Genomic DNA, 12,678 nt, shown 5'->3' with positions numbered 1-12,678 from the left:
GACTCTGAAACACTGGCAGTTGGCACTAGCTTAAGGATGATCTCTGTCTCTGCCTCTCAATCTGGTCCCATGTGAAATTGTGCTGGGCTGGGCAGGATGTTGCTTGGCCTCCCACGTTGCCCTGCGTCCCCAAGCTCTAACTGAGCTCAGGAGGATTACTCTCCTGGATGCTTAGTAAACTTGAGCAGGATTAATGGAGGGAACAAGAATTGCCCTCTGCAGAGAGAGCAAGGCAAAGAAATGAACTAAGGCTAACGGCATAAGCTCTACGGGCTATTAGGTTCAGCAGCCTTTATTATGTTCACACTTCCTTATATTTTTCCCCAACGTGTAGGCTAATTATTTAGAATATAAATGACTCATATATAATGAACAAAAATATAAACATACTGTATAAACATGTAATAATTTAGTCCATATAAGGAAGTCAGTCAATTTAAATAAATTCCGTAGGCCCTAATCTTTGGATTTCACATAACTGGGCAGGGGTGCAGCCATGGTTGGGCCTGGGAGGTCATACAGTAGGCCCACCTATTTAGGAGCCAGGCCCACCCACTGGGGAGCCAGGCCCAGCCAATCAGAATGAGTTTTTCCTCACAAAAGGGCTTTATTACAGACATAAATATGCCTCAGTTTCATCAGCTGTCCGGGTGGCTGGTCTCAGATGATACCACATGTGAAGAAGCCAGATGTAGAGGTTCTGGGCTAGCATGGTTACATGTGGTCTGCGGTTGTGAGGCCGTTTGGACGTACTGCCAAATTCTCTAAAACGATGTTGGATGCGGCTTATGGTAGAGAAATCAACATTCAATGCTCTGGTAACAACTCTGGTGGACGCTCCAAGCTTGGCACACCTGTATTTCTCTGGTGGACACTACAAGCTTGGCACACCTGTATTTCTCTGGTGGACACTACAAGCTTGAAACACCTGTATTTGGGGAGTTTATCCCATTCTTCTCTGCAGATCCTCTCAAGCTCTGTCAGGTTGGATGGGGAGCGTCGCTGCACAGCAATTTTCAGGTCTCTCCAGAGATGTTAGAAAAGGATCAAGTCTGAGCTCTGGCTGGGCCACTCAAAGACATTCAGAGACTTATCCCGAAGCCACTAGTGCGTTGTCTTGGCTGTGTGCTTTGGGTCGTTGTCCTGTTGGAAGGTAAACTTTTCCCCAGTCTGAGGTCCTGAGTGCTCTGGAGCAGGTTTTCATCAAGGATCTCTCTGTACTTTGCTCCATTCATCTTTCCCTCAATCCTGACTAGTCTCCCTCTCCCTGCTGCTGAAAACATCCCCAAAGCATGATGCTGCCACCACCATGCTGAACCGTAAGGAATGGTGCAAGGTTTTCTCCAGACTTGACGCTTGGCATTCAGGCCAAAGAGTTCAATCTTGGTTTCATGCACTAAGTTGACTGTGCCTTTAAACAGCTTGGAAAATTCCAGAAAATTATGTCATGGCCTTAGAAGCTTCTGATAGGCTAAATGACATAAGTTGAGTCAATTGGAGGTGTACCTGTGGATGTATTTCAAGGCCTACCTTCAAACTCAGTGCCTCTTCGCTAGACATCATGGGAAAATCAAAGGAAATCAGCCAAGACCTCAGTTAAAAAATTGTAGACCTCCACGAGTCTGGTTTATCCTTGGGAGTAATTGCTCCAAACCTGCCATAAAAAAGCCAGACTACAGTTTGCAACTGCACATGGGGACAAAGATCGTACTTTTTGGAGAAATGTCCTCTGGTCTGCTGAAACAAAAATAGAACTGTTTGGCCATAATGGCCATCGTTATGTTTGAAGGAAAAAGGGGGACGCTTGCAAGCTGAAGAACACCATCCCAACCGTGAACCACGGGGGTGGCAGCATCATGTTGTGGGGGTGCTTTGCGGCAGGAGGGACTGGTGCACTTCACAAATAGATGGCATCATGAGAAGGGAAAATTACGTTGATATATTGATGCAACATCTCTAGACATCAGTCAGGAAGTCAAAGCTTGTTCGCAAATGGGTCTTCCAAATGGACAATGACCCCAAGCATACTTCCAAAGTTGTGGCAAAATGCTTAAGGACAACAAAGTCACGGTATTAGAGTGGCCATCACAAAGCCCTGACATCAATCCCATAGAAAATGTGTGGGAAGAACTGAAAGAGCGTGTAGGACCATGGAGGCCTACAAACCTGACTCAGTTACACCAGCTCTGTCATGAGGAATGGGCCAACATTGAAGCATGCTTTCACCCAAATTATTATGGGTAGCTTGTTTACGGCTACCCGAAACGTGCGACCAAAGTTAAACAATGTAAAGGCAATGCTACCAAATACTAATTGAGTGTATGTAAACTTCTGACCCACTAGGAATGTGATGAAAGAAATAAAAGCTGAAATAAATCATTCTCTCTACTATTATTGTGACATTTCACATTCTTAAAACACATTTGTGATCCTAACTGACCTAAGACAGGGAATTTTTTACTAGGATTAAATGTCAGGAATTGTGAAAAACTGAGTTTAAATGTATTTGGCTAAGGTGTATGTAAACTTCCGACTTCAACTGTATGTCTGTGCAGTAGATAAGTATAAAGAAATGCATGTCGGTGTCGGGAACATGGAGCCGGCATATCTCTATCTTTCTCTCGGTCTCTCCAGGGCTAGGCCTAAGCTTCTCTTCCTTTATATTTATTTGTTAAATATTCATATCATACAGTGGATGCCTAGGCCTATATGCATGCAATGCCCTGATGCATTTAGCGCTCAAATCTCTGACAGCTGAACCGTGAGGTGGACAATTATTGTTTTAAAAACAATAGGCTATAAAACAATAAGCTATACAGTTTTGAATTTGCTACACATCGAAACATAATTCATTGTTTTTTTTGTAATTTGCTATAGTCCGTTTTTAAGGACACATAACTGTGGATCATTTGGCCAATATCACTTGTTTATTGATCGTGCTGGCAGCGCCCAATCTGAGGTTTATTTTTCTCTCTCTTTCTACTCTCGGATCTGAACGGGTCTCTCGGATCTGAACGGGTCTCTCGGATCTGAACGGGTCTCTCGGATCTGAACCAGCACTGACTATTTGGTTCTGTTTTCCATGGGCCTTTTCGGAACGGGTCCTACTGCCCTTGGGTCTATTCAGAATGGGTCTCTTTAATTAAATTTTTTTTTTTATGCATATTGATTCGGGTGGGAAAGCCACAGGTCCTTTCCGGATCACCTGTGAAGACCTCTAGTGTGTAGGCTTATGTGTTTTATGGTTGCATAGCTTTGAAACGTTTGTCTCAAGAGGTTTCATTTGGCTCTGGAGCACAGGCGGCAGTGGCACCTTAATTGGTGAGGATGGGCTCATAGTAATGGCTGGAACAGAATTAATGGAATGGTATTGAAGACATCAAACACATGGTTTCCATGTGTTTGATACTATTCCATTCACTAAATTCCAGACATTATTATGAACCGTTGCAAGGCTGCTCACTGCAAGGCTGTGCAAGGCTGCTCACTGCAAGGCTGTGCAAGGCTGCTCACTGCAAGGCTGTGCAAGGCTGCACACTGCAAGGCTGTGCAAGGCTGCTCACTGCAAGGCTGTGCAAGGCTGCTCACTGCAAGGTTTCTCACTGTCTCTTTTTGTGACCTGCATTGTGTTTTAGCATAGATGTTAAGTTCCCTATATAGGAGACTTTGAGTGGTTCTGGACCGGTTGCGACGGATATTTCTGTGTACAGCGCCCTCTGTGAACGTCCCAACATCAATTGCTTTAGATTCCCTAAAAGCGTAGGTTGTCCCGACTCATATGCACTATTCTTGCAAGCGCAGCTGTGAGGTTCACAAACACAGGGAATCGTCTCTTTGTATAGTGAGCGGCACGTCACATTTTCTGTCCTATCCAGACAAAAGAACGATTTCCTGTGCCTGTGAATCTCGTAACTGCAATAGCGCATATGAAACGGGAGACTAGCTGATGCAACAATATCAGTTTCATCTGTAAACAACTGTAAAAAAAATAATAATAATTAAAAGGTTGTTTAGGAAATCTGTTCCCAAATATTCCCACAAATAAAATAAAAAGACATCTGTGATCATGTCTCAATGTAATCAAGGTATAAAATGATTATTTTCAAATACTTTATGGGCTTAGTTGTGGTCAATTTACAGTGTACAAATTATTATAATTATGTTCCGGGCCCCCCGACCATCCACTCTGACAAAAATGCAGTTGCCTACCCATGCTCTACCAAGAGTAATTCACGGGATACATACATTCTTGAACAAAATACAACAAGAAGAAATGTATTTGTTTTGTACTTGTTCCAAAGGGGATTTCAGACGCAATTAAGGGAAATACTATGGACGTTTACAAAGAAGCCCATTTGGCTCTGATCATGGCCTTAATTATGATCTATTTCATTAAACAAAAATGCCCATTAGTTCCCTAGCATAGTATTATATAGCAGTTTTGTCTTAACTGCTTTCATGAAATCAATGGAATTCTTTTTCTAGTTTAAAGTGTGTCTGATTTTCATTCTCAATTGCTTGTACTGTAACCTCCCCATGCAGAGTAAAATGCTTTCTATCACATTCATCTATCAATGCTCAGATCTAGTGGAAAGACTTAAAGTGTGTAAACATTTGAGCTGCTTCACCCACAAGATGGGTGGGAATAACCAGAGGCCATGCTAAATGTAAAGACATCCGCATGCTTCCCAGCCGAAACAGTTCAGGGAGTGAATTACAGGGAGTGAATTAAGTACAGGGAGTGAATTTAATAAATAAACGAACATGGAACAAAACAAGAAACACGAGTAGCGTACAGACATGAAAGAGATCAAGAGAAACAATAATGCCTGAGGAAAGAACCAAAGGGAGTGACAGATATAGGGGAGGTAATCAGGAAGGTGATGGATTTAGGTGAGTGTCATGAGGCACAGGTGCGCGTAACGATGGTGACAGGTGTGCCTAATAATGAGTAAACTGCCGAAAACGAGCGCCAGAGAGGGGGAGCGGGAGTAGACGTGACATCGTGCATATATTAAGACAACATTTTGTGAATTTTTTGTTTGTTTTGGACTTTGGTGAGGGATATTTGGGCTGTTCGGGCTCAGTAGTGATTGTTCAGTAAAGTCTTTGTTGTCGTTCAGTGAGAGACGACTCGTTTTCATGCAAAAAAAATAATTAAGAAATACTGCACCAAACATCTTAGTTAGATGTAAAATTGTGCAACTAAATTAATGACAGATTTCTTGAGTTATTTTACATTAATTCTGACTATTTTGACGAAGTGTGTACCGGCTACGGCGTCTCAAAATGGACAAACGGTACTATTACCATTTTGTTTCTCATTTTTCAAGCAAAGGTCTTTTAAGGGAGTAGATGAGCACATCCGTTCGGTTCGGCTAGGTGCCAGCCGAACTGAAGCATGCTTACACCTTTACAAGCTTGTCAGTGGCCTAGTGGGGAATCTCCTAAATAAACCATGCAAAACCACACCTCTCCATATGGCCACACCACATTCATCATCCCACAGAGTTCAACCAGTAGACCGTAGAACTCTTAGCAAAAGCAAGAAAGACAAAGAGAGCGAGAGATAGAGAAATGTAATAGGTAGAAATGAGGCCTATCCACTTGACGTCAGGAACGGGGGAAAGGAACACTTACTTTTCACGTACTGTCCTGAGATGACAAATAGAGTGAGAGAGAGAAAGAGACTATATCACTAAGTCAATCGTACAACATGTATCACATATAGGCCTCCTAGATTACTCTACGATCAATCACTTTGGCTCTAGTCTAGTACAGTATGTTGTCTATTTCTCCAACCAGCTGTAACAACAAGTGCTGATCTGAAGCCATCTCTTACTGGGATTGGAAAGCCTACAAGTCAATTCCAGTGAAACAGTAACTTATGCACCAAATCATCACTGGTAGCTTCACCATGGTGTTCTACAGTAAGTAGACGTCTTAAAAAATACTACATGGAACAAACTATGCTCAAAATAGAACCTGAGTTGTAACATTTTTATAAAAACAGGAGAGTTAGCACAGTAAGCAGATATACCAATGAAATTGTTTATGCAGTCTGGCAGACTTTTTTAGGAGAAACTGTAGCATCTTGTTATACATGCTAACTGGCCTGTTGTGCATCAAATGAATACTGTGCAGGCACTGTTTCAAGTGTTTCCTTAGAAACAGCGAGTGTTGTCTCCTCATAGCAACAACACCATCCTTGCTTTCACCACAGGAAACCTCATAGAGGAAACTCAGTTAGTGAAATCACCTTCCAGGAGATGACGGTTAGGGTGAGTCTACAACTACTCACAGGCTAAAAGTTTCCACCTCTCTTAAACCTGTATATAGCCATAATATTACATTTGAAATCTCTCTATTCCGTTGGAACTTTTGTGAGCGTAATATTTACTGTTTATTTTTGATTGTTTATTTAACTTTTGTTTATGATCTATTTCACTTGCTTTGGCAATGTAAACATATGTTTCCCATGCCAATAAAGCCCTTTGAATAAAGCCCTGAGAAAGAGAAGTAGATGGGGGCTGCCTGCATGTCCTCTGTTGCAGAGGGGTAGGCTCATGTGGTGCACCTTCCTGCATGGAGAGAGGAACAGGGCGTGTTTTTGCTCATCCTCAGAGATTTTTTTCTGACAGCTCAAAAAAAATAAAACCTCTCCTAGACCTGAGTATCTGGCCATCTCATGTCTTCCAGATAAGACTCCCTTGGAGTCCCAGATACAGTACTAATAATATCTTCTGTTCACTGCTATTTCCCTCATCTGGAACGGTTAAACCAGCAGGATGACAATAACATCTTCTCAATACAAGGTATTAAAACTGTCAGATGCACAGAACGCGTGGTCCTTGATAGGTTGAAATATGTTAGGTTCATGACATGTACTGTGCACCAGATGTAGGATAGTTGAGTGTGATTACCAAGGTGACTGTACTGTGTTTCTGTAAGCACTCAGAGGCGGAGAGTTTGGTGGAAACTTTTAGCCTGTGAGTTGTTGTGGTCTAACCGTCATCCCCTGGAAGGTGATTTCCCTAACTCAGTTTCCACTATGAGGTTTTCTGTGGTGAGAGCAATGATGGTGTTGTTGCTATGAGACAACACTCTCTGTTTTTAAGGAAACGCTTAAAACAGCACATGCACAGCATTAATTTGAATTTTTAATCCTAAAAAAGTCTGTCTGACTGCATAAACAATTTCATTGGTATATCTGCTTACTGTGCTAACTCTCCTGTTTTTATAAAAATGTTACAACTCAGGTTCTATTTTGAGCATAGTTTGTTCCATGTAGTATTTTTTAAGACGTCTACTTACTGTAGAACACCATGGTGAAGCTACCAGTGATGATTTGGTGCATAAGTTACTGTTTCACTGGAATTGACTTGTAGGCTATCCAATCCCAGTAAGAGATGGCTTCAGATCAGCAGTTGTTGTTACAGCTGGTTGGAGAAATAGACAACATACTGTACTAGACTAGAGCCAAAGTGATTGATCGTAGAGTAATCTAGGAGGCCTATGTGTGATACATGTTGTACGATTGACTCTGGAACAGGAAAATGATCCTGCTGTACAATAGTGTTTTAAGGATACACACATACAGTAGCTCCCACTATGCACAGACGTCAGTTCAATGTCTAGTTTTCATTTACATTTGGTTGAGTTGTCAACTAGCGTGAATTCAACGTGAAATCAACTAAAAATGTCACCATGTCATAGGATTTAGGTTCAAAGTTGGGTGAAAAAAAACACGAAATTCCCATATGTTGATGACGTCTTGCAAATCCAATCAGTTTTCCACGTTGATTCAATGTCATCACATAGATTTTTTGGGTTGAAATGGAAACAATGTTGATTCAACCAGTTTTTGCCAAGTGTGCTGCATCTATATTTGCCTTCAACCAACAGACCATGTTGGCCTTTACCGCCAACCTTCCAGACAACCAGGGTTTGCCTTAGGTCTCAGGAAGAAGCAATATATTTTTGTTCCAGCTTGACAACCGCAAAGCGAACACTCTAGACTCCCCTCTCTTTATCCAGAAAAAGTCACCTGATTTGTCCTGTGTTATGACAGGAACAGTGTGCAGTACTTTATTGCTGTGCATTGCCTTGCGTAAGATAAACATAGTCATTTATTGAGAGTATAACCGCATAAGCAGCAAAGTAAAACATAGCCTGTGGGATATAATGAATATGTGGGCAGTATGGTGGTGTGGTCAGGAAACAGGGACTCATTGTCAGTGTTCACAGGGATGTACATTATATACAGCTTTGACCTGAGCCAATGTAATTAAGTGAATGATGAAACTGACTCATTCATTGGCTGCTTGAGGTGTATGCGTAACATCTGTCATGCTGACTGTAGCTGGGGTTCCTATCGGCAGCAGTGCTAAGGCCGACCCAGAGCCAGCATGGGCTAATGTCAGGTGGCTGTTCAACTTAATGGGGCTCCCGCTCCCTACCTCCACCACCTCACGTTGATGGAGCACAACTGCAAAGGGAGCTGGGATAGCAAGGAGTGCTACTGCTTTTGAGTATCTCTGAATCACCCTAATTAGTCAACCAGCTAGGGCCTAATGCCACACCCGCTGCTTAAGTGTTTTCAGTACTTGCTAGAGAGGATTGATTTGTGATAATCAAGAACATTTGTTTTTTGTTTGCACATTTTCTAATTCAATTCCAGGAAATACATTGCTCGATTGAAACATTTTAGGGCTTAAACCCATTATGCATATTAAAAATGTTGGGATTAAAAGACTTCTTATTATCTGTAACTTATTATTAGTAAATATTGAATTGTATTATTTGTAACAATAAAAGTTTTTAATGTGACTACTACCATGCATTAGTGGGAAAGGTGAAACACACTCTGCAAACATACTGTATCTTGTACAGACCTGATGAATGAACGAACCACACTTCTATCTTCTGACATTTACAGTATCAATGGTTTTTGGGCTGTGAATTGACTTGTGTTAGTTGAAGTGCTGCCTGTCTACCCACCTCCCATTGTCTGTCTGTCCGTCAGGCATTTCAAACAGCGTCTGCCAAAGCTCAGTATTATGCTAAGCAGGATTTTATTTCAGGAATGACATGACCATGGGCTATGAGCCTCCCCAGCACAAGACCCAACTGGCCTGTGCCTGAGCCTAAGCCAGAGCAGGACTGAGGGGGATCAGCAGGAGGCTCTGGAGAGTATCAGTTGGTCCAAGAGCATCCTTCTGCTCGTACCCAAGTGATCCATATTATCCATTACCCTGTATAGCACTGGCTCACTAACACATTCAAATGTGTTTTATGTTCCACTTTGAATGGATCAATTTACACTAAATGAGATGTGTTGAAAGGTGAAACAGGATATTTGGAGGCCAAATAGAGCCTCCCAGGTCCTCATGAGCTCTGGCCCTTTGTCTTCCCCTGTCTGTCTGACTCCCTGTGCCAGGCTCTCACCCTCTGACAATCAGCACTTTAATGAGGATTTGTGGTCACACAGTGTTGCTCCAGCTAGCCACACTGTTAGACTCAGGCTTTTTTGGAGTAGGTTTATTTTAGTAGGTCAACTGAATCTTTTTCATTATGTATGTAGCTAGCGCAAGTATATATTTCTCTCCTTATTGTATGGCATCATCAGTGATGATGATTGTCAAGATCTGGCTAGTTAGGATCAGAGCCGATACTCATATTCAAGTGTAGTTCAATTCAGCTTCCTTAAAGCTTATACATTTGTTTTGCATAATTATTTGCATAGCATGCATTAAAAAAAATCCGCTCTGAGCTTGCCTCATGCTGCCCTCTGGAAAAGGCTGTGGATTAGTGAACAAGGTGCGACACCTTGTGGTTAAATTAAGAATTGTTATATTTCACCCAGGAACTGGTGATAACTTGTTCATACCTGTGTTGTCTACTGAACTAATCTCTCCATGTCATCCCAGGGATTGTCTTTTCTACTCTGGTGTTTGGACCTGCCTGTGGTTTCCTCCTGGGGTCCCTCTGCACCAAGTTCTATGTGGACTTTGTCTTCATCGACACAAGTAAGTCACTGGGAAATACAACCGACCTCACCTTACACCAATACTGTGGAAAAAATGATCTAGCAATGCATGGAACTTCCTTCCATCTCATATTGCTCAAATAAACAGCAAACCTGGTTTTAAAAAAACAGATAAAGCAACACCTCACGGCACAACGCCTCTCCTCTATTTGACCTAGATATTGTGTGTATGTATTGATATGTAGGTTACGTGTGCCTTTAAAAAAAAAAGTATTTAGTTCTGTCCTTGAGCTGTTCTTGTCTATTGACATTCTGTATTATTTCATGTTTTGTGTGGACACCAGGAAGAGTAGCTGCTGCTTTTGCAACAGCTAATGGGGATCCTAATAAAATACCAAATAATTAGAACTAAGTAGTGTGCTATTCAAGGTTAACCAAAATAACATTAATCTGTAAATTGATTATGGGGAAATCACTGAAATGTGTGTTTGATGTTAACAATGCTTGTATGTGTTTTTTTCTGTCCCTCCACAGGTAAGCTGGACATTACCTCTGATGACCCTCGGTGGATCGGAGCCTGGTGGGGGGGCTTCCTCCTGTGTGGTGCCTTACTCTTCTTCTCATCCCTCTTCATGTTTGGCTTTCCCCAAACCCTGTCAGACCGAGAGAAGGATAGGGACGGTGGAGGGGAGAGTGAGCAGGCCATGCTCCCCTCTTCCTCTCTGCCCCTGGACTATAATGAGATGCCCAAGTCCAGCAACGGGGTGGGACGCAACAACCATGAGCCCATCAATGGTCCCACCTGCTTTCAGCAGCTCAGAGGTGAGAATTGTTTTCTGTCCCTTTATAGTACATGTAGTATTTGTGCAGTTAAATTAACAATTGTTATGCTATTGTATATACCGTATCACATCACTTATTCTCCATCTCTATCCCACCATGATTTGTTTGGCTATTATGTGCCCACACATAGTTCTATACAATACTCATGTCAATGGTGGAGAATTCAGTGTAAGACCAAATAAACATAATGTAGTCCCCACAAACTATGTATTAATTTAACACCTGTGCAAGAGAGTAGACACTAAATGGGAACATTTACCCCATCAATGTTGGGGTACAAATCTGAGTATATGCTTGAATGGGTGTCACCAATCAACTACATTACACGTAAAAACAGCTTCAACTAGCACCACCGATTCTATATGGCTAGCCAGTCTACCAGCTTAAAGGAACAGAAGTTAGCATTTAGCAGTCTTTTTTATAATCCTGAAAAGGACAACTTGTAAATATTATGCAGCAAAAAAAGCAATACATATTAAAATCGGATTTTAATAACCACATTGTGGGTTTGTTAGAACACATAAATCATTACGGATTTTACTAATGTCGATTTTTTGAATGCCTGCCAATGATGGTGTCCTTGCGCTTTCCCCCATAGTCTGCGTTTCATTGACCTCTTTACCGCATGTATGTTTTTTCTCAAAACCGCAATAAAGATTTTTTTTAAACCTAGTTTCAGATGCTGTTTTGTAAAGTGTAGACCAGGGCTCTCCAACCCTGTTCCTGGAGAGCTACTGTCCTGTAGGTTTTCACTCCAATCGTAATCTAGCCCACATGATTCTAATAATTAGCCAGTTGACAAGCTGAATCAGGTTAGTTACAACTGGGGTTGGAGCGAAAATCCACAGGAGGGTAGCTCTCTGGGAACAGGGTTGGAGAGCCCTGGTATAGACTATTCTCTGATAAGCCAGGGGTAGTGTATGATTTATGCTGTCTGTTATGAGAAAATAAAGGGAATTAAATCCTCTGCTTCCACAGATACTATTTAGCTTGTTACTAAATATGAAGAAAGAGAAATATACATTCCACATGAGAATACAAAATGTTTTCAGATTTTGATATTACCCTTACACCAGTTAAATTATAACTAGCAGAATATTTTTTTCTAAAATATATCAGAAATAGCAAACGATAGTTAGACTTGTTAGCAGTTGTCTGTGTCCATGTGGCACTTTGAAATTAAGGATCTCTTCATCTTCTCTTCTCAGTGATCCCTAAGGTTACCAAGCACCTTCTGTCAAACCCGGTGTTCACTTGCATCACGCTGGCAGCCTGTATGGAGATCGGTGTGGTGGCTGGCTTCGCTGCCTTCCTGGGGAAGTACTTGGAGCAGCAGTTTAACCTCACCACCTCCTCAGCTAATCAACTACTAGGTTAGGGCCTGTGGCAAGCACATGCATGACACACACAAATACACACAGCCACAGACCCCCTGGTGCAACACAGTACACAGGGATCAGTACAGTGAGAAGCATCAGTACAGTATATGAGAAGGTGATAAGGTTAACATATGGCGGTATTAACTCTCTTCAGGAATGACTGCAATCCCCTGTGCTTGTCTGGGGATATTCCTGGGGGGGCTTCTGGTCAAAAAGCTGAACCTCTCAGCGCTGGGGGCCATTCGCATGGCCATGCTGGTTAACCTGATCTCCACCGCCTGCTACGTCTCCTTCCTCTTCCTTGGCTGTGACACAGGGCCTGTCGCTGGGGTGACCGTCGCCTATGGCAACGAGTAAGAACAGCCTGTACCTACACCACTGGTTTAGCATATGTAATAGCAGAGCTTCTCTTGGGGGAAGGGGGTTTGATGAAAGTAGGAACAAGGTCGGCCACACACTGACTACAGA

The 12,678-nt window shown here is 42.1% G+C and overlaps 1 protein-coding gene across 1 annotated transcript in view; it reads left to right on the top strand.

Annotated features, from left to right (window-relative positions):
• LOC139402892 (solute carrier organic anion transporter family member 3A1-like) overlaps nt 1–12,678 on the top strand; it is a 49,485-nt gene that overhangs the window by 31,530 nt on the left and 5,277 nt on the right. Inside the window, exons 3-6 of the mRNA XM_071146777.1 lie at nt 9,930–10,028; nt 10,523–10,810; nt 12,040–12,204; nt 12,365–12,563. Of these exons, the coding sequence (XP_071002878.1) occupies nt 9,930–10,028; nt 10,523–10,810; nt 12,040–12,204; nt 12,365–12,563 (751 nt within the window). The remainder of the gene's footprint in view (nt 1–9,929; nt 10,029–10,522; nt 10,811–12,039; nt 12,205–12,364; nt 12,564–12,678) is intronic.

This window comes from Oncorhynchus clarkii, chromosome 1, assembly GCF_045791955.1.
Source record: "Oncorhynchus clarkii lewisi isolate Uvic-CL-2024 chromosome 1, UVic_Ocla_1.0, whole genome shotgun sequence".
Lineage (NCBI taxonomy): Eukaryota > Metazoa > Chordata > Actinopteri > Salmoniformes > Salmonidae > Oncorhynchus > Oncorhynchus clarkii.
This window is presented reverse-complemented; position numbering and strand designations above follow the sequence as displayed.